This window comes from Alligator mississippiensis, chromosome 6, assembly GCF_030867095.1.
Source record: "Alligator mississippiensis isolate rAllMis1 chromosome 6, rAllMis1, whole genome shotgun sequence".
NCBI classification, from domain to species: Eukaryota; Metazoa; Chordata; order Crocodylia; family Alligatoridae; genus Alligator; species Alligator mississippiensis.
Window position 1 is genome coordinate 58294986 of NC_081829.1, and position 22276 is coordinate 58317261.

General features: G+C 42.3%; 1 protein-coding gene across 1 annotated transcript in view; it reads left to right on the top strand.

Annotated features, from left to right (window-relative positions):
• LOC102567068 (microsomal triglyceride transfer protein) overlaps positions 1 to 21361 on the top strand; it is a 33868-nt gene extending 12507 nt beyond the window's left edge. Inside the window, exons 8-18 of the mRNA XM_006265069.4 lie at positions 2368 to 2525; positions 3486 to 3654; positions 5092 to 5199; positions 5312 to 5524; positions 6770 to 6984; positions 8893 to 8990; positions 10468 to 10589; positions 14888 to 15112; positions 15814 to 15938; positions 16017 to 16187; positions 19049 to 21361. Of these exons, the coding sequence (XP_006265131.3) occupies positions 2368 to 2525; positions 3486 to 3654; positions 5092 to 5199; positions 5312 to 5524; positions 6770 to 6984; positions 8893 to 8990; positions 10468 to 10589; positions 14888 to 15112; positions 15814 to 15938; positions 16017 to 16187; positions 19049 to 19199 (1755 nt within the window). The 3' untranslated portion in view covers positions 19200 to 21361. The remainder of the gene's footprint in view (positions 1 to 2367; positions 2526 to 3485; positions 3655 to 5091; positions 5200 to 5311; positions 5525 to 6769; positions 6985 to 8892; positions 8991 to 10467; positions 10590 to 14887; positions 15113 to 15813; positions 15939 to 16016; positions 16188 to 19048) is intronic.
• Positions 21362 to 22276: the final 915 nt, after the last annotated feature.

Consider the following 22276-nt stretch of genomic DNA (forward strand, 5'->3'; position numbering starts at 1 on the left):
CTAGTTACTGCACATTTAGTTAATATTTTATTAAGCAAGTACTAAATTAAATACGCAATACCTAAGGTGCATTAATGAACATGTAGACACACCCAGTCAGTAGCTGTCACTTTGTAAATGAACAAAACAGCAGAAAAGTGTTCTGTGAATAGTTTTGATTTAGACAGCATGTAGGAAGTCTTTTCGTATAGAAATGATGTATAAATGTAAAGAGACCTTTGGTAGTGTGCCCAGAGTGAAAAAGGCAACTGCTCTAGGCAGAAGTAACAGCAGCCTGTAGGCAACTGGAGTCAAATACCTCCTAATGTCTAGGTATTTTTATAGGGTGTTTATAGACATGCTTCAAGAGGTTGGTGGGGTGCTTTAATTAGCACAGCTCTGGCAGCCTTGCTAATTGAAGCACCCAGAGCATCACGTGTATTGGAGTCCCCACGCTGAAAAATGACCGTGGGGTGCTTTGAACTAAAGCTCATCAAATGAACTTTAGTTTAAAGCACCCCGCTGCCATTTTTCAGCATAGGGATACTGATACACATGATGCTGGAGTCTGCTGGAGCGTGGTAATTACCATGCTCCAGCAGACTTGATTAATTGAGTCTGCTCCGACATGTTGTAATTACAGTGTGTTGAAACAGTCTCCCTGCACATTTATAGGAGTCCATAGTTTCCCATAAATACTACATAAACTCCCCCAATCTCAGCAAAATGATCCAAATGCCACCGTCTTCAGCCTTTATATTGGAGAAGAACATTTCTGCTTTGACTGGAATTTGGTTTCATTGAGGGTCATTTATAGTAGTGTTGTTTCACTGTCTCTAATCAGTGATGATGATCCCAGGCCCATTACTGGAATGACTGTGTGGGTTATGAGTTCTGTAATAATACATACAGAGCCTTGGAGATTAAAACTGCTTTCTTGATGGAGGAAATAATTGTGGGGTCCTACACCACTGCTTTTGTTACAGGTTCTTTAATATCACTTGAACAGAGTAGTCAACAATAGGCTGAAAGGACCTCTTATGGCAGTTCTGATAATGACTATGTTATTCATATTATTCATATTATTTGTCTTACAGTAATGTATAGAAGCCCCAAATCTATCAGATATCTGTTTATATTAAGCTCTATAAAAGCTTAGCAATTAGAGACAGCCCTCAATGCAAAATGTGTACAGACTAAATAGATAAAAGTGTTACAGGAATCAAGGAGACAAGGTCTTTTCTCAGGATCAGATAGGTTAGATGCATGATTGGGATTACCTCATGTCTTGTGACTTCTAGTTTAGTGGAATATTTACTCCACTGTGTCTTATATAGGATGCCTTGTTAGTCTGGTCAGACCCACAGCATAAAGAGCTCTCTCATGATCATTCTTCAAAAACAGCCTGCCAAAACCAACCTATTTAATGCATTTCCATTAGCTTTGTGATTTCTGTGGGAGCAGCAGTTGTCCTTAGATCTCATCAACTTTCCTATCTCATGTCAGGTGACATGTCAAAGGCATGCCCATCTCCACCATCATGAACCCACTTTCCTCACTGAATGAAAATGGTATTTATTTCCATATCTGGTGTCCTGCCTCAATAAGTATTCTTGGCAATTGACTGCCTGTATTCTTTTTTTCTTCAAGAAGTTTGAAAACCGAAGGCCAGGAATTGAATTTTTCATTAGCTTTTCAAGGATGATAGTTTTACTCCCCCACTTGGTCTTTTCTTAAGGGCAATGCAAAAACTACAGTAGGAGGACATCTGGTGTACAGGCCTCCTTAGAGCTGAGTAGGAGGACTTGGCTTGTAATAAGAGAGCCCACAATTTGGCTTCCAGTTCTTTTCCTTTTCACTGTGGTTCTTCACTTTGTAGCTTCTGCCTTTTCAACCTGTCTTGTTCTATGTAGGGGAGCCAAGGAATTTAATGCCCTAGAACAATATGTCTGGCTGTCGTTGTGCAGTTATCATAATGTAAGTGGGACTGACCTGAGCCGGTACAAGGATGCTGCAGGAGGAAGAAATGCTATGTATTAAGGACATTATTCCTCCCTTTGTGTGGAGTGGAATTGTTGTGAGCAAGCTTCTGGCTGTCTTTAGTCATCACACACTTCATAGAAGTTTTACAAGAACAAAGATGTTGTCCCTGAACAAATTCTTGTTGACTAATAATGTTCTACGGTGATACAACGTTCTTTATTCCTATTCTAAAAATGTGCGTATAATGTGCTGTGCTGGATGGGATATCTACGTCCACCCCAGGCTGGTTATATTTAAGAAACCCTTGTATTTATTCTCTTCAAATGTTATTCCAGCTTTGGGCTGTATCAGTGAAAGAAGCCATATAACCTTGCTGCTATTAATAATATGAGTGTTACTTTTCAGCTAAAAGACTATCTGAAGACAGTTGGTAACAGGAGAGTCAGAATGGATATCTCAAAGGTGTCAACAACCTGGCAGTTCCACAGGCTCATTCAGATGTTGCACAGTGCCAAAAAGAGGGATGTGCTCCAGCTGCTGAGGAAGGCTTCAGAGAAGACAGTGTAAGTCAACCCATCAATGCCTGTCTTGATCTAAAAGGCAGAGGCCCTTGTTTCCCGCTGTAGTGTTTCTGGATTTATTAATTAAATAATCAGATTTAATTGACATACAAAGACACAATAGCATTTCCAGCTTATTCCCAGCACTTCAAATAATGTTTCTGGGAAGTTCAAGGCCCGTTTTTTTAAGTGTAATTCACATACTTAAAACTTACAGCTAGGATATGGCCTTTTCAAACAAGCCACACGTCTCTGGTGCAGACTTGGCTCATATTAGACTGAATCTTCTGGTGAAGTTTTCAGACATGTGTGACCCTACAGAAATGCAAATCCTTGCTCTCTGTGGCCCAGCATGTATTTCTAATGCCATAGATTATGTCATTCTTTCCTTCCTAACCACAGTCATTGGTTAGCATCACTGTATGCTATTAAATAGCTGCCAAGAGGAGGTACTAAGTGATGTGGATCGTATTTTATTACATTTAAATATAGTGCCAGATATGCAACTGCTGCATATTACTTTTTATATTGAGGGGTTGTTTTGTTTTGTATATTTTACATTATCTTTGGATGAGAGGCTCTATAGATATGCTAACTTATGATCTATTTCTGTTACTTATTAGCTGAAGCTTCAGGAAGTGTTTATATTTAGGTAGAAAGTAAATGATGCTGGATTTACTCTGTACACATTTGAAAAGGCAAGGGGTCAAGGTATCCCCAATTTAAGGGAGTGCATTTCCATGTGACTTCAATGGACGGCTGAATTGGCTCTTTTATCTAGGTTCAGGGGAAACAGGAACAAGGTCCATGTCCCCAGCTGATATAAAGAAATGTAATGTCATTAACTTCAGTGGAGCTATGCTAATTTACACCAATAGAGGACCAGCTGTCCCCAGGCACTTCGCTTCTCTCCATCACTAGCTGAAGATAGCACACATAATCCTTTGCCTTCTCCCATTTCAGTCCCTTCTTCATTGATGCTGCAGTGGCTGCCCAGTCAACAGCTTCCCTAGTAGCTCTTTCTGAATTTCTGGATTTCAGCAACAAAAAGCAAGAGCCCTTGGTGGAAAAGTTTCTCTATGCTGCAGCCTTCTCTCCTCGACCCTCAAAAGAGCTTCTTCGCCTGTTGTTAGTAAGTTTCCTTTCTTATTAGTAAGCATTTTCTTTCTTGTGCCCCTGTCCATCCTCATAGCAGAAAATTGTTTAATTCTGATCCTACTTAAAATTTCTTTTTTACATTTTTGAAGGACCCAGTACTCAGGTAGGAACATTTCATTCTGGCATTCAGCCAGAGCCAGCCACACACTTACTACACAGTGGGTGCATCTACAGGAGACACGTTACTGCACATTAGACTAATCTAATGAGCAGTAAAGCATCACCATATACACATGCATGGCAATTACGTCATATTAAATCACTCTAATGTGCCATTTGCTATTACCAATACGTACATCTACTAGAAAAACAGTGCATTAACTAATGTACTGTAGAGTATATGTAGACCCTGACCAGGAGCAAATTGTGCACCTGGTCAGCCCAGGCAACAGAGGGCCACAACTGCTGCCTGCTCAGCCCCAATCTCTGCAGGGTGGGGGAAACTGTCCCAACTCTGGGGGCAGTTGCCTGCCAGCTGCATGCAGATTGGACTGGGTCCCAATCTCCACATGGCTGAGAGGCAGCTACTCCCAGAGCCTTGACAGCTCCATCCCCGCCTTGGAGATTGAGACCAGTCCCTGTCACCCCTGCCAGCCCAGGACTGGCATCTGGGGAAGCCTGGAGCTCACCCTGGCTACTGGAGGGGGGGCAGAGTAGGGCAGGAGCAGCCCTGGACTGAACTGCTCCCATTGGGAGCAAATTTACTCCTGATGGGCTCATGTTCAGATACGTGCCTAGGAACAGTTTATTGCACCTGAATTTTCTGCGTAGAAAATTCAGGTGTATTAATTCCACATGTAGACGTGCCCAATTAGAACCCGTGATAACTTGTTCAGAAAGTGATCTTGCATCACTGTCCTTTACTCAGCAGTAACTTCTCCCAGCTGCCTCTCCTCCCTGCTCCCCTTTCCCCCACACTGGACTGGGCCATGCAGCTCTTGTCAGGTAGAATTTTGAAACTTTGTACAGTAAAAGAAGAATGTTATAACAGAGGGGGAAAAAACCCAGAGTCTTTAGGGTCTATCAAAGAGAAAGAAACCCCCTACAAGAAGACTAAGGTGGCAAAGCAAAATATATTTTTATGCGACTAAATCCCTCTGTTTATATTATTTTATATGGTTTCAAGTGGATACCTGACATGGGAAGAAACATTCCTCTGAGGAAATACCTACAGCAGAATTTGTTCTTTATCAGCATGCTACAGACAATGGGAGCTTAATTGCTCACTGTAGAAATCAGCATGTTACAGTATTACCAGTAGCTTATGAGTTGCCTCCTCCAATGCAGATGGGAGCAAACTTAGGAAGATGTTCTCAATAAACTCTCTGGGGTAATCACTAAAAAATGGCTTCTTCATCTTCACCTTTCTCTGCTTTCATTTTCTTACACCCCCTCATCTCTGGTCTCCCAGGACAAGCTGAATGGAAAGCAATTAACCCCTGCTATCTGGAAAACAGGGATAATTGTCACTGGCTCCCTAGTTGGTAAGTTGTGCCGGATGAAGCTGTGTGGATTGCAGGTGGGTTTCCTGACACAATAACTATAGTTATTCTTTTCAGCCCTCCCTTCTTTTCCATGGCTACTTGAAATGTGCTCCTTCTTCATCCTCCTCTGCTTCTCCAAACAAACAGGAAGTAGAACTTGGAATGGAAACTGTTCTGAGAAGGTTAAGTGAAACTGAGGAAGAGTCTGAGATGGTCACTTACCTCTTGTCCCTGAAGAATGCCCTGCTCCCTGAAACCATTCCTATCCTCCTGAATTATGCAGAGGAAGGCTCTGCAGCAGTCTCAGGTACAGCAGTGTCTGCACTACAAAGATTCTCCACTCAACACATCACTGGTGAGGTATGAAAAAACCCACCTAGCTCAGAGCTTTTCTTTGGTCATTTGATCTTTACACAAAATATTGTGGCTGCAGGGGTGTTAGGAAGGACAGAAGATATAATTCTCATCTAGCCATCTTTGAAACTACTGCAGGTCTCCATGTCCTGCATCAAGGTAGTGGTTTTAGCTGCCCTTCCCAGAAGCCCCTCTGTCCTGCCCTTGGGAAAGAAGAAAACAAGGTGTGTGCTTGCTACACAAGTATTAGTTGCTAAAATAAATTTCTCCAGGCAGTTGAATTATCACAAGATGAATAGACTTACTGTCTCCACCACTTTGCACAGGCTGGATTCTGTCTGCAGCTGTGGCAGAATAGGATTGACTTACATACATCACTGCAAGAAGGAAAATGGAGAAAGGGGAGAAAAAGGTAGAAGAAGACCTTCCACCTTCTAGCCCAATGGCCTACTGGTAGGGGACTTACACACAGAGGAGGAGGTCCAGATTTTAGGGCTCCTCGTGTGGAGGCATCTGAATTTGCTTCTTCTGTTTCCCAGCAATGTGCTCTAACCAGCAGGCCAAGGGCTTAGCATTGCCCAGAGTGCACTTCCACCCTCATCTTGAGCCTGGCCTATTGAGGAGCTAGGAAGGGAAAATGTGTGTGGCTAGGAGGAGATAACAAAGTGGAAGGAAGGTGGCTCACTGAGGTAGACTGGGAGGGGAGGGGTCCAGGTTCTAGCCTGAGGCAGAAACTATCTCAGTGCTCTTTGTCTATTTTACCCGGTGAATGCCAACCCTACTGGCAACGCACAGTGAGCCAGCTTCAAGGAGGAGGTGGGGAGTGTTCTGGGCAATTCCTACCCTGAGACCTGCTTCTTGAAGTAGGATAGACAGACTCAAACTTCCTCTGAGAGAGAGGCTCAGGATATAGGCTTTCTGTTCCCTGGGCAGGTGCCCTACCACTGAGCCATTGGGCTAAAAGTTGGAAACGCCTGCTTCTGGTGGTCTCTGATACCTGTATTCTGCACGCACCAAGGCAATTCTGTTATGCCCAGGCACCTGCTCCATCAGAGTGCAGCCTACTGAGCTTGTGCTGTAGGAAAGTGTGAGGTGAGTATAGTTATGCTGACTCCCAGACAGTGTACAAATGCCAAAAGCTATAGTTACACAGCTACATAAATACCACAGAAGTGCACAAATGTGAAAGAGGATAAGGCCCTCATGTTAAGAATAGTGAGGATTAACGTTTTAACTGGATTCTGACATTAGGTGAAAAAAGCAATGAGAAGAATTTTCCATGAGAAAATGAGAAAGTATGAAAAAACCTGTCGCCTGACTGCTGCGGAAATCCTGTTAGACAATGAACCTTTGCCCATGGACATCACCAATATCCTACTGGCCACCCGTGAACTGGAAACAGAAATGGCAACATTTCTGCTGTCAAAAATCCAGAGTAGTTTACATTCTCCCCATCACCCATCAAGGTGAGTGTGGCAAATGAATTGTTACTTTTAGACCCAAAACCCCTTTCCCCCCTCTTCTTTTAAATACATTCTTTTCTCTGTTCCCGTTCTCCTCTCCTTCCCTTTTTCTCTTCATGCTCTACATTTTCCTTTTCCTTTCATTGTTGTCTCATTTTCCTACACGAACCAATTTAAGTCCTCAATTTTGTTGCTTTAGGCCACTGATATTTGATGTCTCATTGTGTCAGCTGAAGACAGCGGGCAACACTGATTGGAACACCAGATTGTTAGTGTAAAAACCACAAAAGTTTTTATAATAAAGAACCAGTTTGCAGCATAAAACCTATTTTATAGCTCTCTTATTACTCTCTCAAGATTCTTAAACAAGCAGTTGGCTGAAAGGAAAAGTTTTTTTTGAGCTGTGCATAATCCTCTACAAAAGTCTTAATATTATCTGGTCAGTTAAAAATGTGAATACAGTTCCAAGATAGTCACTGTCTTTTTTATTCACTTCCTGCACAGATTTGTCTGAACAACTTTTTATTCACAAAAACATGCAGAAATGGGAAGTGGTATGAATGCTCCCATAAACAGATATTCAGAGGAAATTCACTCTGGAAGTATTTGTATTTACCTGGTCATTTTCAAAACTTTTTGGAGGTGTGCAAGTTGTGCAATCAGGAAACAGAAACACCACTCCATGATTTAAGAGATCAACCCCACAGTATGAATAAAGAATTAGAAGCAGCCATCAATTAAAGCACTGCCTGTGGTAAAGAGTTTTTAAGCAAGCCATCGGCTGAAATATGTTTATATAAATCAGCCGTGGGATCATTTTAAACAACAGACTAATTTAAAAATATCAGTCAGTGTTTGCAGATAACTCACAGATCAAAGGTGGCTAAATTCACCAAATAGATTAGTCACATGGGATATGTTACCCAGTTCTAGCGCATCATACTATGTACTTGGCAGAAATAGCACTAGACCCAGGCTACTCCTAGCAAAACTCAGTGCTAGGAAAGTAACATTCCACAACTCCACTTCGCTCCGCTGTCCTCATTCTTCTCTTATAGCATGATCAATATTCCTCAGTCTTTCTCATGCTTTAGAAAGTGATTCTTAACCAGGGTACTGCAGCACTCTGAGGTGCTGTGAAATCCTTTTAAGGGTGCCATAGGATGCTACATATTATTAGCACTGTTAGGTGGGCAAACACCCTAACATGCTTCAAAAGATTAATGCAGAGATTTCAAATAGGAACCCATAATGTCAAAAATATCCTGCCATGGTCTTTTTCAGGTCTTTGTAACGCAAGAATTGCTCTACCATTTTTTCCATAGTCAAAAAATGAATGAAAGCTAAGAACTGGCATTTTCTGAGGGGTGCCTTGAGTCTACATGAAGAGTATCTTGAGTCTAAAAAAGTTGAAAACCACTGTTTAAGTAAGATTAGTTACAACCAATAAAGCTTAGATGTGTGTGTGTATAATATTTAATTAATAATGATTAATAGTTGCCAAAACCACATATATGTGTATTATTTTATATTCCGATAGATTTAATAGTGTCTGTGTTACTATATATTATAATATATACAATGTGTGTGCGTGTGTGTGTGTGTGTGTGTGTATTATTTATTTATTGCCAAGCCATTTTCTTCCTCATTTGGGAGATAGATACTAAAAGGGAAACATTACAAAAAGTGCTCGTTTAACTACATATCAATGTGTCGTTTGCATCTGTTTATATTTTTAAATGTATATTGCCTATCCTCTCTAAAATGCCTTCCAAAATGGCAGCCTTATTTTTTCTGTCACAAGCTCAATTCATATTTGAATTCTAATTTTTCCGGGAGAGGGGGGATTGTTGTGGAGAAGAGAAAAGTGGGTGGTTGCCTCACACCCAACCTTTTTCTCCTTCTTTCCAGGAAGGCAATGAAAGAACTGCTGAAAGATCCATGGATAAATAATTACAGCTACCTTTCCAAAGCTGGCATTTCCTCTTCTTTCTCAGGACCTTTGACAGGTGACAACATGAACAAAATTGTGTTTAAGTTCATATCCAAAAATTAATGAAGGTGCCCATAGGGAAAGCCCAATTTTGGAATCCACTGCCAAAGGGCCACTGGAAAACAGGGGACATCTGCCTTTTGGAACTATCCCATTTATAATAGGCATTTTTTGAGAGTCTCCTGTAAGTATCTTCCAGTGTCTGAGCACATTGGTCATCTGTATATGCATGTGTATGTGCAGAGTTGTATTTGAATATCCTTTAGAGTAGAGGGAAAGAAATGATTAAAAAATGTATGTTGAGGGAGGGGACCACCACAATCCTAAAACTGGCTCTCCCTTAGAGAAAAAGGTGACTCCTTGAGTGACTCAGTAGCAAAAATGATCACTCCATCAGCAGAGCCGTTGTCCTTGCTTCTCTTCAAAGACCATCAATGCTATTCTGAAAGTGCCTGATAGCCATCTCCATGAAATAATGTCCCTCTCCCCTCATAATCAGACACATACATCTGTCTATAACACCTTAATGCTCACATACTTCACACAAGCATTGAGCACTCCAGTACTGCATTTTTCCTGGATCTTGCTGACCAGAAAGAGAAGCCAAATCGTGACATCAAACCTGTGCTATATCTCTTGTGGGGCAGAACATTGTTCCTAATACTAGACTAAAAGACTAGCTAAAATTCTCATTATTTCTTAATTCATTAGAGGTTTTAATAAGCTTTTCTTCAAAGGAGCAGATCCTCAGTGGTGTAAATTGTCATAGCTCCATTGTCATTGATTTCAGTAGAGCTATGACAGCTCATGCCAACTAAACAGTTGTTCAAATACTTTTGCTTCCACCCTCCTGCTCTTTTTTCTGTCCCAATTTATATTGTTTCATTTAGCTTTACAATTATATTCCTTTCCCTATCCCTAATGGATATTTTGGGCATGCGGAGGCAAAATGAGTGAAGAGCGGGTGAAAAAAAAAATTGTAGGGCTAATCTTTTGTTTATTACAAGGTCACATGGAGGAGCATGTTTTGTATCCCTCATATTTCAGTTACTTTGTCAGATTTTCAATCGCTAGTGTATGGACTCCATTCAATTCTGCTACTATAGACTTGGACAGAAGAGGTATACAGTGCTAGTGAACTGATTCCTTGAATGGTGTCTCTCTAGCCTCCTGTTCTTTGTCTCCAGCAGCCCACCAAGTTACAGAGCACCATCATCAATGCTCTTCAGTGTTTGAGTCATAATTCCACTAAATTAACTCACTGAGCATAGAATACCTTACTGAACTCCCTGCAATCCCATGGCAACATCCTTATCTTCCCTATTAAATTATGTGGACAGCCTTATTATATTCTTTATTTTTCAGTTTAAAGGTTGCAGAGTTTTCCTCCCCTTACAGCCATAATGGGAACACTGAAGAAGCAGGTATATAACATTTGGTCTGTGATGACTCTTGTACAGTACTTCTTACTGGTGTCTCTTTATGTCTTTCAGTCACCAAGGATGTGCTTTTCCCTTTCACTCTGGATTTGCTATTTACTGAAGTAGGTCTTCTGAGGAAGAGTGTCTCTGACTTTTTACTCCTAAGCCATGGCCACCAACTTCAAGCAGCTCAGGTCAGTTAGTTGGACTGAAACTCAGAGTGACTTAACAGGACTACAGGATTTCCTATACTGTGCCTGCTTACATTCTACATGACTTTCACCTGTCCTGTTCTGTCTGATTACCAGGTATCCAGGTTTTCTGTTCACCATGGAAAAACATAGTAAAACCTGGATTTTCTCCTTTAAAGGAGAAAAACACAGGAGACTGTGGGTTTCCCCTTGCAGAGTTCCAGCCTGCAAGAGGCTGAGGGGAGTGGGAGAAGGGCAATCAGCAGAGGGTGCCATGTGCATGTGCACAAATACACATGCACATAGCTGCTAGGCAGCCTAGAGAGCAGTTCCCTTCAGGTAAGTCTAGTGGAGGGAGGGGAGGGGCAGGAATTGAGACCCCCATAGTGAGGGAGGGACTTGGGCAGGGCTGGGGCTGCTGCCCAGCCCAGGTGGTGCATGGGGCTTGGGGCCCAGGGCTGGAATGCACAGCCACAGAGCCCAGGCAGGGAGCAAGATGGGGCCACAGGCAGCTTGTCCAGAGGGCAGCAAGGAGAGCTGATTCCCTGCTGTTGCACACACTCCAGGAGGATGTGGGGGGCATGTGCCTCACAGATCTGTGCATGGGGCAGGTGTGGGCTGGCCACTGAAAGCTCAGGCTCCCTCCTTCTGCCCTCTCCCTGGAGTCTCTGCAGCCCAGTGGGCAGGACCTAGCATGGGAGAGGAGGGCAGAGAGCCCGAGCCCACAGCAGCCAACCTGCACCAACCCCTCCTGATAGACTCCGCTCCAACCATGCCAGCTGTGGGGGAGGGGGATCTGGGCTTCACACTGTGATCCACCGCAACAGTTGCTGCCTCCTGCAAATGGCAGCCAGGGTTCGGGCACTTCTGCAGGGGGCAGGAGGCTGAGACCCAGGTCTCTGACCCTGTAGCCCTGGGGTGGGGAGCCATGGGTGGGGAGTGAGGGGCACCAGTGGGGGGGGTGGGGCTGTGGGTCAGGAGTGAGGAGTAATGGCATAGGCAGGGCATGGCATACAGGGCTGCCCAGAGCCACAAAGCAGTGGGGCGGGGCGGGGAGGGGTAGCCACAGCTGTGTCTGCATCCTAGTGTGTGAAGGGGGTGGGGGACCTCTGATTTTCCATAATAAAAATCTAAAATTAAATGTCAAAAGCCAAAATGTATGGGTACTTATAATTTGTTTTATTAAAGTGATTGAGGCACTAGTAGGCTTCCAAATTGCTTTAAAATTGTATTTGTAGCTCGTCTACAAATATATCTGTAGGCAAGCTCTCTTGTCTCATGCCTCAGGGTCAGGCTCGCAGTCCACTTCTTTATATTCACCCACCACGCCTTGATGGAAAAAGGAAAGGGAAACTGATTGTCGGTACCAAAATAATAAGGACTACAGCCTCCTCTCACAGATAGACACTCTTCACAGGTCTCCACCTCCCCTACACCCTGTCCTCACCATCCCATATGGTGAGTTTAAGATCTTCCCCTGAGCGACTGGCCCAAGGCAGGTCCTGGCCTCCTGGCTTTGTTTCCACCTGGGCTTCACATCTTCTCCTGTCACTATTCCCAATAAACCACTGGGGCATGATCTCTCTGGTCAGCACCTCCTCCCTTTCCCCAACAGCTCTAGGAAAGTCCTTTATAGTGATTTTTGAGTTAGGTCCCACAGACAGACTTACCCTGAGTCAGATGTCTTGAACCCAGTTCTAACAATAAAAATCTCTTATGTCAGTTGTCCTCTACCAGGTAGCTAGAATCTCAGCTCCAGTGTTTCTTCAGCCCAATATACTTCTTCATCAGGCTCCAGTCATCAATCCATATAGCACAGCAGTCTCAATTTCCCCACTGACAGCTCTCTGTCTCTCTTGCTCTCTCTCTGTGCCTCCACACAGGTACGCACCACTCCTGACTAGGAGATGGTGCTCTCAGTCCCCTCTCTGGGGAAGAGTAAGTCTTTGCCGTCTCACTTTTGAACTAACCTGCTTATGTTAAATCCAATCATCTTCAGTTCCCTGCTATAAATGACTCCCCACCACCAGGGATTCATCAGTCCTGGAGCTTCTGGGACTTCTGGGTTTACTCCTGGCCACCTAACATGGCTGCCGGGCACAAACATGGAGCCTCCTAAGCAGGAAGCAGGTCTACTTGATTTCTTAGTCCCCTCCCTTATCTCTGGGAAGGGGCTGATTCTCTGCTTCTGTATGGTAAGACTCACCGTGAGGGAGTAACGGAGTCTCAGTGTGGGTTTCTGGCCCAAAAAGCAGTGACATTGGTTGTCACTGTATTCCCACATGTAACAGGGGCCAGGGATTAGCTCTCTGTTACAATATCAATAAAATATTGTGCTCAACTGATACCGATATATAGCAGTGTTTCATTTTAATCATGGAAAAATGCCTATTTGGAGATTTTTAATCAGAGAATTTGCCATTTTTATCAGAGAATTTGCAATTTTAAAACAAAAGAGAAAACCAGGATCCCTGCTGATTACCCATAGAAACTGCTCCATAACAGAGGATGTATGAAGTATCTAAGGGCATACAAAAAGACTTGAAATTTTAAATTCCTAACTGTGTTATTCACTGATATGTAGGAGGAAACAAGGCAAATATGCTGTTTGACATTTTGAGTTTCTCTGTGTTGAAAGTTTCTTATTTTGGCCAAACTGCCCACACTATATCCAGCACTGTCAGTTTTCATTTGAGTTTTTGTCTTCTTCCATCTATAAACATGTAGCCCCTCTCCCCTCTTTTGTCCCAGCTCCTGTAAATCAACTTTACCTCCTATTTCAATGGAGCTGTGTCTATTTATACTAGATGAGGATCAAGTCCATGAGATTTTCAAAAGGACGAAAGGATGGATGGATGGATAATTTTAAATTAATGCCATTTTAATTTATCTTGATGCTTTCGAAGTCAAATGGAGTTTTGCCATCAATTTCGCTGTGTCCACAGTTTCATCCTAAAACTGGTTATGTGATAATCGGCCTAAATGTACAAGCAGAGTTTAGCAGGAAGCTGTGAGCTGCTGAGAGCCTCCATATTTAGAGAAACTTCCCTCACACTTTCATCCAAGTTTAGTAATGGTAATATTTTCCACATCTCAAGGAGACTGGAAACTCCTCAAAGAACTTTATGGTACAACAACTCTGTAAGGCTGATTACAAATTGGACTATTTATCTATGATACTACTTCAGGCCCTATCACTTCAGTCCCTAACGCTTTACAGTCTTTAATTTATTTGCCAACTTAGAACACCTCAGTGAGGTAGTGGAGTGGAATTATCCCCAGTTTATGGGAGGGGAGTTGATGTACAAAGAAGCTGAGTGGTTTGTCCAAGGCCACCATGGCTGGGCAGGAAATTAAATCTAGTTTTCCAAGTTCCTTGCTACAGTGCAAACCACTCAATCTCTCCTTTCTCTCACTATATTTATTCAATTAACATCCTTAATAGGACCTGATTCTCTGCTGCCTTGCACCTTATGTTGTTGTCTACATTTGTCTGGAGTGTATACAGTACTGCTGAAGCATGTCCAGAAGATTTTGAAGTCATTCTGCACAGACATAAAATGGCCACACAAAGGCCAGGGCATTTGAGTATCAGGTTTACTGGGCTTTAAATATAATCACTTCCCAATTCACTATAGAGCCATTGGTCTGCTACTATTTTAAGTAATTCTGCTTCCCATCTAGCTTCTCCAAGCAGGCCTCCAGAATAGCTGGCCAAGGTCACCTGGTGCTGTCCTCTTCTAGTTTACACATCCAAGTTTACTTGGACTTCTCTCAGTCTGCTTCAAGTCTGGTCCCACACCACTTGTATCAAGTTCAGTCTGACTTCTCTTGCTTCTCCTTCAGGGGCAGTCCTAGTTTTATCTGGGGTCACAAAGGGGAGCCCCAGTTCTGAACTCCTGCCCCTGCTGCAATGACCATCTTTCGGGACAAGTAAACAAAATGTAGCCCAAGAGAAGCCTACCTTATATAAGATGCTAATAGCTTACTTATATATGAAGGAGACTGCTCTGTATATAAAATTGTACTGGCTAGTTTGGGTAAAACAGGCCCTTGTTAAGCACATTTCAGGGCAGATTTTATAAAAAAACAACTTTGCAAATGTCTGCCTACAGAAATAAAAATACTTCCACTTAAAGATGGCAACTGCTCCAAGAAGAGATTGGTTTGTGAAAGATGGACTACTACACTACATGAGACAAGCTTTTTATCCAGCTTCCCCAAGTAGGAAAATGGTTAAAGCTAACCCTTGAGAAACCAAGTCTTGTGCAGCTGATTTTTCTCTGCCTGTATATTTTAAGGTCACTTTTGAAGCAAAGGGGCTGGACTCAGTGCTGGGAGAGAACACTAATGAAGAAGAGGAGGAGGAGCTGATGGCTGGGATGTCTGCCATTGTCTTTGATGTTCAGTTACGGCCAGTTGTTTTCTTCCAAGGATATACAGACCTCATGGCCAAGGTTCTCTTAAGCAGTGGAGAGCCCACAAATGTGATCAAAGGCAATGTTCTGCTAATGGATCATCAGCAGGTAATAACTATATGACACAAGGACCTTCTCTCATCCAAGCTACAGTTAGAGCTCTGGTGATGCTAGCCAGGGATCACTAGAGCTCCTTTTAATCCACAGGGTGCACTCTAGCATAGCAAATCTTCCTGAAGGGCCCTGTTTGCAACCCATTTGCTCATGCCCAATACTCATTACAATGTTCAACCTAACCTAAAGGCAGTATTAATGAAAGATATTTTAAAACTGGTTTATTAATTAGCATGTGGAAACTGCAGGGTCACTTTATCCTGGCCAGCAGGTTTTGGCAGTGCAGTGCAGCTAGTATCCCTTCTGGCTAATGCTCTTTAACTTCTTTTGTTGATGTTGTTTTGCATAAAACAGGGTGCATCTACATGAGATGCTGCATTGCCATAGCAATGAGCTACAGCGACATAGCTCATCTTTATGGCGACATAGCATCAGCGAGCACGAACTGTGACACCGACGCTACTGCGCAGTAGCAACAAGCTACTGTGCAGTAGTTCATTTCTATTACACAGTAGGGTTGGAAATGACCTGTGTGCTTATAGGACCGTGCAGTAATGGTGGTTTACTAAAGCAAGTACTACATGACTGCACAGTAACAACTGCACAGTCGGACACACATGTAGATGTGCCCACAATTAAGGTCAAGAAAAGTGCAGGCACACTCTAAACAAATACTCTTTTCTTCTGTTCTTCAGGCAATTCCCCTTCAGTCTGGGCTGCAAGCAGTAGTTGAACTTCAGGGGGGACTTGGGATAGATATTTCAGCCAACATTGATGTGAATATATGGGAGCAGGAATCAAAAACTAAAATCAGAACAAGGTAAGTGAATGAAAACTTAGTTCCCCTTCCCTAATACGCTTTGTTCAGGGGCAAGACCTTTGCTTTCTCCTGTTGCAGGGGTGGACTGGCCATTGATTTCCAAGCAGAATTAGATGCCCCATTCTTTCAAGCTAGCTTAAGAAGACAGACTGAGGTGGAAACTGCACTCAATTTTGCTACTGCTTTAAGATTTTCTGGGAGTCCTATGCTCATGTGTCTGCAGCTCAATGAGGAACAGCTTCCTTACAGGTAAGATGTGGATTTCTAGGCCAGGACTGCACAGGGGGGACACTGCCATACACTGCAGCCCAACACTTGCTCACCCAACACAGGGTTTAGTGCAACTCTTTGTCGAGTGGGGATTCTGCAGAATTCATTACCATTTGCCTAATCATAGAACTCAGTCTAGCAGAGTGCACTACTTCCAGGGATTCTTGACCATCATCTCTGATATCCAGGGTTACAAAAATCCAACTAGAGAGAAGAGAGGAGGATATTATGAAAAACAGTTCTCAAGGAGCCAATGGATACTACTACTAATGGATACAACTACTAATGGATCCAATCTCCAGAATTTGATTTAAAGCAGGTTCATCTCAGTCCCTCCATCCAGGGAAGTCAGTAAAGGTTAATGGAAGCTATAGACAATGCCAGAGAGCAGACCAAACTAAGGAGTGTTAAGGCAAACCCTGTGCACAAAAGTTGCTGGGTTATCTGTTATAGTATTGTAGTGATAAACCTCTTTTATAGTATAATTGCTGGCCCTAATGCCAATATTGATTTCCACCTAGACACAGCACAACTGTTTTTTGATCTGCTTGTTGATGCATCTTTCTTGGATGCCTCTTGACATAAATAGATCTCCAGCAGTTTTTTTTTGCTGTTGCATGACATCAGAGGCAGACACCCTGGCATTGTTCCTGGGACTGACTTTGGCTCAGAAGGACTCAGTGGGTGCATCCAGACAAGCGTGCACATACATTTTACCAGGGACAGATAACATTGGTACATATTTGTGCCACTGCTGCCTGTCCTTGGGGAACACCTGTGCATGCATGCTCTGGTGCATAGCAAGTTGACCTGGGTGGGGTAGGGAAGGCTTGGGTCAGCCCCTGGGCTGGTCCCAGCAGTCTAACCTGGGATCCTGGGGGTGGTGATCCATCAGCAGGGAGCCTGGCTGGCAGCTGGAGTGGCCAGCTAGGCTCTGTTTTTGGGCAGCACACACTGCACCATGTAAACCATTCCGCTTTTTGCTAGCCTGGGTTTTTTTGACACCGGGTATCCTCGTGTTAAAAAAACAAAATAAAAAAACCCAACCCACACTGCAAATAAGCAGCATGGGAAATACCTGCACATGCAGCTTGCAATGCCACAGATGGGTCTGCAGCACCGTATACCACATATGCACACTCGTCTGGATGCACCCACTGTGGCTATCTGAGAACATGCATCTAGCAAATAACCTTGCTCCCAAAGAAAAGCCTTGGGCCTTGTAAGCACTCTCAAGACACTTCAGGGACAGAAAGAAAACTTCATCCACAAAGTAGGCACCAAAAACAAAGCCAGAGAGAGGGTGGAACCCTTCCTTGTCACGGTTGGACTAGCTGATCTCCAAAGGTCTCTTCCAGCCCTAATTTTCTATGGTTCTATGATTCAAAGAGTGAAACCCTTCAGAAATTAGTAATTTCCCCACCAATCAGATCTTGCTATATAGCCAAGAAGTCCAGTCTGCCACAGTCTCTTGTCCAGTATTCAGTGTAGGCAGGTGCCAGAAATCAGCTTATTCTTCAAAACTCTTCCCTGGTGAAATCTCCCCACTTGAATTGATTACTGGGAGCAGGAATATAACTGTAGACAGCTATGGTTCATCCTGTTCAGGAAATATTTAGACACCAGCCACTTTATAACTGAAATGATCAATGAAATTACCCTCCAAGGGTTGTGAGAGGAAAGGGAAAAGAAAAGTCCTAGCTAATATATGTTAAAGATTAAATGTGTAAGTTATTCCATTTTTGTATAACATGAATATTGAACTGATTTCATGTGGCAACAGAATTCAATCCACAGAAGTAGAGAACACTTCCAAGCATCAGACCTATAAAGACTGCTTGATGCAGTGATAGTAAGAATAGGGCCTCAGTGTGAGTCACTATGAGAAGGCCTTTCTCTCTCATTTGATAACTCAGATATATTTGAACACCAAATGCACTGTTAGTTCTCACATTAGCTGCTCTGAAAAATCAAGCTCTCTAAGATATCCTAGGATGGTCATATATAAAAGGGAGTCGTCCAAAAACACTCACTTTTGAAAATATTGGCTCTATTGCAAAAATTATAAAAATCCCACAAAATTATTTCTCCAAAAACATCAAATCATCTCAAAAGAATCATGTATATGTGATAAGACTATACAGTGAGACAAAAAAGAGAGGAAAGTATGATTATTTATAGAAACTACATCATTTGAATTTCACTTTCCCATTGGGTAAGTGAGTTAGCACCTTGAAGTACTAAAATAAGACACAGTAAGCAACTGCAGATGCTCTGGAGCCCTAGTCAGCCCTAGTCTCCTCTCCCTACCCTTGGGAATGGCATGGCTCTAAAGGAGAATGCATTAGAATGCTGTTTAGATCAGCTCAAAGGCAAACACCTATGGATGCCTATACATGTGCTCCAGGGTAGGGAGCTGTTTTAATTAATGGCTCTCAGGAGCCTCTGTAATTAAAGCACTGGAGCATCTCATGTGTTCAATATAGTGGTCAAACAAGCTCATCAAATGAGCTTTAGTTAAAGCGTCCCTGCCACCATTTTGAAATGCAGGACACTGAATACATGAGATGCTGCAGCATGCTGGAGTGTTATAATTAAAACTCTCCAGCAGACTCAATCGAATTGAGTCTGGTCCAACATGTTCTAATCAGTACATGTTGGAGCATGTGTATAGGCAGCCCAGGTGAAGAAGATACCCCAGCATTTTTACAGATCAGACATTTTAAGGAAGGAATGCACATGCTGATCTGAAGAATGAACATGCTGATCTGAGTAGACAAGCTAACCTAGCCTTGTATCATTCTAAACTCTTAGCTACCTTTTTCCGTTTTCTTTCACAGAGAAATCTTTACCATCTCTGAAACCTCAGTGAACCGAAGCATCACTGTCCGCAAGGGGCGTCGAGGCATGCTTGCTGGACGTGATTTTGCCTTGCACACAGCCAACTCTGAGATGTGCAAGATCCTGTTGGCAGAGGAAAAGGAGCAGTAGAAGAATCAGTGTGTACTGGGTCTGGATTTAGCATTTCTTTCTGTTCTTTGCTCCCAAATTCCATTAGCTAGACTCAGGCCTGAAGTGGGTGCACCAAAACCTTTTGTAACTCCCACAAGAGCTCACTTTTTAAAGCAAAACATTTTAAACATTTTTAAAGAAACAAACTGTCCCCGTTGCAAGAAAAGAATACAGAAATCAGGGCACCAAATATGGTTGGAATGTGAATCTCTAGAATGCATCTAAGAGCATCCCTTGGACAGTCTAACTCCAACATGTACAAGATACAGTTCTCAGAGGCAAAGGAACAGAAATAGAATCAAAGTTCAGTCAAACAAAAATGGTTCTGGTACCGAGTATTTGAGACACTGAAGAGCAGAAATGCAGAATTTTCTTCAGTCCTGCTCTTCCTGGGTCTCTCATTCTAGAAGAAGTGATTCTTTACAAGCATAGGTAGATCACTGTGAGCCTTGCAACTAAGAGCCTGTGTTTGAAAGTCACTGAATAAAACTGAACTGGTAAAAAAATGTTCTGAAAGAAGCTACCCAAAATGAAGCATTAGTCACAGATTTCTCTCTGCTTACCCGAACAACCATAATCAAGGGAGCACTCCCAAAGGGTCTGGTCAGAAATTCGCCTGGCCAAGGAAGGGGATTGAAATGCACTGTTGTATTTGCATGATGTGATAGTGTCCACAGACATGGAAAATGTAGCTTGATCTTTTAGTGACCTGTTTTTTTAAATATAACCCTTAGAGACTTTTCCATTAGGATAACTTTTGGGGAGAGAGAATGAGAAAGAGAAAATCCTTAACCTGCCAATACATCTGTTCCTCTTGATATAATTAAAGGTGATTGCACTTGAACAGGAGTTCATCTCCATTCCATCTCAACTGAATGTCTTCTTCCTGATCCTCAAGTGAACTCACAATATCTCAGAAATCCAGAAGGGGAAAAGGAAGGTGGAAGAAATTTATCTGTTATATAATTAGGGTAAATTTATTTCTGGTGCAGTTGCTGACTTCAGCTGGGAGATGGAAGGATTTCATCCATGCAGTTTTCCACATTAGCAAAACTAATTAAACAAATGTTGGGAAGCTAATATGAAAGTAAATACATTTGTGTGTAAGTAGGTCTTAGATAACAGTTTTCATGATGGCAAAGTCCCCCTTTAAGAGACTAGATCTCCAGTAAGGGTATTGTTTCTCATTTCATGGAACTGTGGTCAAACATCCAAATTCTGGCATCTAGACTTCAGAAAAAACGTTGAAAACCTGCTTTACAATGAGAAAGTTAAGGCATTCAGGCTATATACTTTATGAAAAACTAGTTAAGATGTGACTTGACCATTGTCTGCAACTGCCTACACAGGGAGAAGACTTACAGTAATAGAAAGCTAAGAGATCTATGGGCACAGGCACATGAACAAGTTACTAGAAAATAAGCTAAGTAAGTGTACAATGTGTCAGCTATTTCATGTCAACTGCCCTTACTCCTCAATAACTGATTAGCTTACCCCTCAATAACTGTGGGGAAAAATAACTCACGTAGACTAGCACCATGGGGAGACAGTGTTACCTAGGTAGTTAGCCCTGAACCTATTTTGCTCAAGTGCCCATACCTTCTGATTTAGCAGCTGAATTGAAGTTAGCAAAGAGAAAATTGTAAAAAAGATGCAATTATTAATAGGCAAACACTAGAACAGATTGCCAAAGTACTTGGGTAATTTGTTTTTCTGTGTGTGTGTGTGTGTGTGTGTGTGTGTGTGTGTGTAATGCTTTAGTTTAGCCCAGGTTATTGGGATAAATGTAGGTTATTACACAATGAAAATCCATGCTGTGCACAAGGCAGAAAATCAGGTTTGATGAGGATAGTGGTCCTTTTCTAGATTTAAATATTCTGAATTAATAAAATGGGGAATTTGCCTAAGAGAAACATAACAAAGGCTTACATACTTTACTTTGTCCCACTATTTTTGTCCTGATTTTTCTTTAAAAAAATTTTCTTTGTGAAAATTAAGAACACTGCAAAAATTGTGAATTTTGGTTCTTGCTATAATGTTTATTTAAAAACACACATTTTTTGTTTTGCTGCCTTTTCAGCTTTCGCTATATCCATGCGCACCATTTGGTTTGTTTACTGAATAAATGTAATATATTTTTACTTTTTTTTTTTCTCTATTTGACTTTATAATTTTTTTCAAGACTTGCCCTGAGAAAAGCATCATTAAAGCCTAAAGCATCATTAAAGCCTGCTGTATTCAACACTGTTCAGGTTCTACAAGGAGCTTGCTTTGCTCTAAGGAGATCCAGGGGGCTGGAGCTAACATCCCACAACGTTGCAAAACTCTGGAGGGGTTCCACTCTGTTTAGCTTGGCCTCTTTAGAACTAAGCCCTGGGAGATGAGGGTTGCCACAGACCTAAAGACCCCAGTTTATCTCAATCTTGTGAACATCTGAGATATCAGGCAAGCTGTTGGTAATATCTTGCACTTCCTTGCATCTGTTGAGAAGTTCAAGGTTCTGCAGATCACTGCGTAATTTTACCCTGAGGAGGCCCAAGGACAGGTACAGCCATTACAACGGACCCTCGTCTCTGGCTGAAATGGCAGAACTACCTTGTGACTCTGGAAGGAAGGAAAATAGACCTGGTTATATTTCTTTATTTTGGGCTTCAGATAGCTGGCAAGATGGGGGAGTGGGGATTTTAAAACTATTCATCAATAAAACCTCTCTCACTACTCACTTATTTGCTTTTCAGCCTTTAATGTTGTTCTGTGGAGCTCCTGTTCTCTCATAATCATCTGCTTTAGTGCCTTCTGTCATGATTCTTCTCTTCCAAGCTTTCTTTCCCATTTCCTTTTCCCCAATTACCACTTCAACCTTTTACTTCTTCCATGCCACACTGCATCTCATTTCCCATTCCTGTTAGCTTTATCCTGCTTTTATGGTACTGGCTGACTGAGGCTTTGTTAGTATTAAAGCACTGTGTAGCCAACAGCATGTACCATTTTGTTGATCCCATTAGTAGTTTAGCTTTCAGTTCCAGCAACTGGCACAGTCCTGCTCTGAACTTTGC